The sequence below is a fragment of the Pteropus alecto genome, unplaced genomic scaffold (assembly GCF_000325575.1).
Source record: "Pteropus alecto unplaced genomic scaffold, ASM32557v1 scaffold74, whole genome shotgun sequence".
NCBI lineage: Eukaryota > Metazoa > Chordata > Mammalia > Chiroptera > Pteropodidae > Pteropus > Pteropus alecto.
Window position 1 is genome coordinate 716196 of NW_006436291.1, and position 2308 is coordinate 718503.

Below are 2308 nucleotides of genomic sequence, written 5' to 3' on the forward strand. Positions count from 1 at the left end.
CAGCTGCAGCCCGAGGGCCCCTGCGGCCACCGCCCAGAGCATCTTGCTGTAGCATCTTGTTCTCAAAGGCGTCCTCCACACAGCTGAAGACCCCACCGAGCTCGGGCCGGGACCGGGGGCTGCCTGCGCCCAGCGTCCCCAGGCACACGGGCAGAGGCTCCTCGGACTCCTGTGGCAGGTGTGCGGCCATGGTGGGAACAGGCGAGAGGCGGTGGGTCCCTAAGTCTCCTGCGGCGGGATCTGGGCGCTGGACCGGTTTGCCTGGGGCCTTGCGCTCTCTCCGCCCCTGCCTCGCAGCACACCGGTCAGCCTCGCGGGCAAAGCGCGGAGCTGGCGCTGTCCACGCAGCGAGTGCTGAATGCACCGGTCCGTCCTGGCAAAGCACAGCTGCTCGCCCGGGGCGCGCGCGTCCTGACCTCTCGCTCAATCCACTGGAAGGGCGAGCGAGGCGCACGCACAGGAGAAACCAGTCTATCCAGAGGCTCTGACTGGAAATGAGTCAGGGGTGCAGGGACACGCTCACGTGAGCTGCTCCTGGCCACCCGTAAAGCCGAGTTCAAGGTATTGGGTGAGACGAGGCAGGGGGACTCAGCTCGCCCAGGGTCACAGGGTGATGCTGTCACTTGTGGAGCCCTGCAGATTGATTTTTAAGGAAAAGATGGCCCAGCCTTTTCACTGTTACCACAGCCCACATTCCGAAGCCTAAGTTTGGGCAGTGAGAGGCACTGCAGAATGCGGGAGTCCCCGAGTGCCCTGCCTGGCGTGAGCATGTCCGCAGTTAAACCAGGCACCCTCCCGCCCCTCCTCCCTCCGGTTTCCACTCCCCAAAGCGATCGGTGAACCGCCCTTTACTCACCTGTGTGGGATGGTCCCCAACGCTAGTCTGCGCCAAGTGTTCTCATTCATTCGCAGAAATTCTTCCTCTTGTCTAAACTATTTGAGTTCTGTCTTCTGGTTCTCATCTGATGAATGGCTGCGGGAGGAGGCCTCCCTGATGGCTGACCTACGCAGGTTCTCCTGGGTGCCCCTGACTGCAGAGCCTGTGGTCCAGGCGATTCTCCACAATTTACGATGAGGCTGCAGGTGAGATGCCCGTTGCCCTCCCCCATGGGCACAAGGCCCAGGTCCCCTTCCTGGTGTGGAAGGGGCGCTGCCATTCAGAGTGTGACAGAAGTGGCTAACATAGCCAGACTTTAATGCCTCATGAGGAGGAAAACATTGATTTTCTAAGATTTATAACAATTTTTTATTAAAACTGCACAATAAGTTACAAATGAGTAAAAATTCTGATATATATCATAGGAATCACAATACAAAAATATGTGTAAAATTTTGTCGTTGACCACCATTCAAACCTATTTCAGGCCTGTGAAGACTGTTCAGCACTGGACAGAATACCCCATGTTTAGAGTGTGGTTATTGAGTGTTTTCAGGGAATGCGAATACCAGCTGGCACATCACTGTGAGGAAACAAGTCCCAACTCGCTTTTGCATAAATTTACAATAAAGCTTTTAGAAAATATACAGTAAACAAATATATGATTTGATACATATATGTACAACCTGATTTCCTGAGCCTTAATGTAAGTCTGTCGCTGTGTTAAAACACACAGCCCACCTTAAGGTTTCAATGACGGGGGGACGGTAATGCAGGTCAACGTGATGACACCTGACACCCACCCCCGGCACACCCTCCTTCCTGACTCCCAGGGCTGCTGTTCACAAGCCGGGTAAGGCACGCGGGATGTCCTGAAGGCTGGGGTTCACGCGGGCAGAGCACTTGAAACAAGAGCAGCAGTCCCTCGGCGGCTGGCACTCCAGGTCACGGTGACAAGGTGCACACACACCCGTGTCATCAAGTAGGCTGCGAGGCACGTGGACACTTAGACAGAGGAGACACTGCGCTTCTGTGGGGTCATGACACGGGGTGGCGCGTTGACAGGCGTGGCGTGTTGATAATTGTTACACTGTCCACACATCCGGGTCTCGGGTGCACAGCAAGGCTCCTGGCAACATTTCCGGGTCCCTCCTCTCGCTCCATGAGGAGAGAGGCACTTACACACAGAAACCCGTTTGGACAGCCCACCAGTTCTGAATAAAAGGTATACTCTAAGATTTAGAAAATGCACCTTATTTAAAATACTTGAATTCTTCAGATGCTCACTGGTCCAGCAAGAATCACTGACAAATGCTCATATTTGCCTGTTTCTTTTTTTGTTTGTTTTTTGTCAAAAATCCCACTCCAGCACTGTTGAATTTTGTAATCAGATGAAGAAAAGGTGCCTATGACACAATAACGTCTAAAGAA

General features: G+C 53.6%; 1 protein-coding gene across 1 annotated transcript in view; it reads right to left on the bottom strand.

Annotated features, from left to right (window-relative positions):
• Positions 1 to 190, bottom strand: part of DPYSL4 (dihydropyrimidinase like 4) — a 15227-nt gene extending 15037 nt beyond the window's left edge. Inside the window, exon 1 of the mRNA XM_025047547.1 lies at positions 31 to 190. Coding sequence (XP_024903315.1) covers positions 31 to 190 — 160 coding nt within the window. The remainder of the gene's footprint in view (positions 1 to 30) is intronic.
• Between the last annotated feature and the right edge of the window lie 2118 nt (positions 191 to 2308).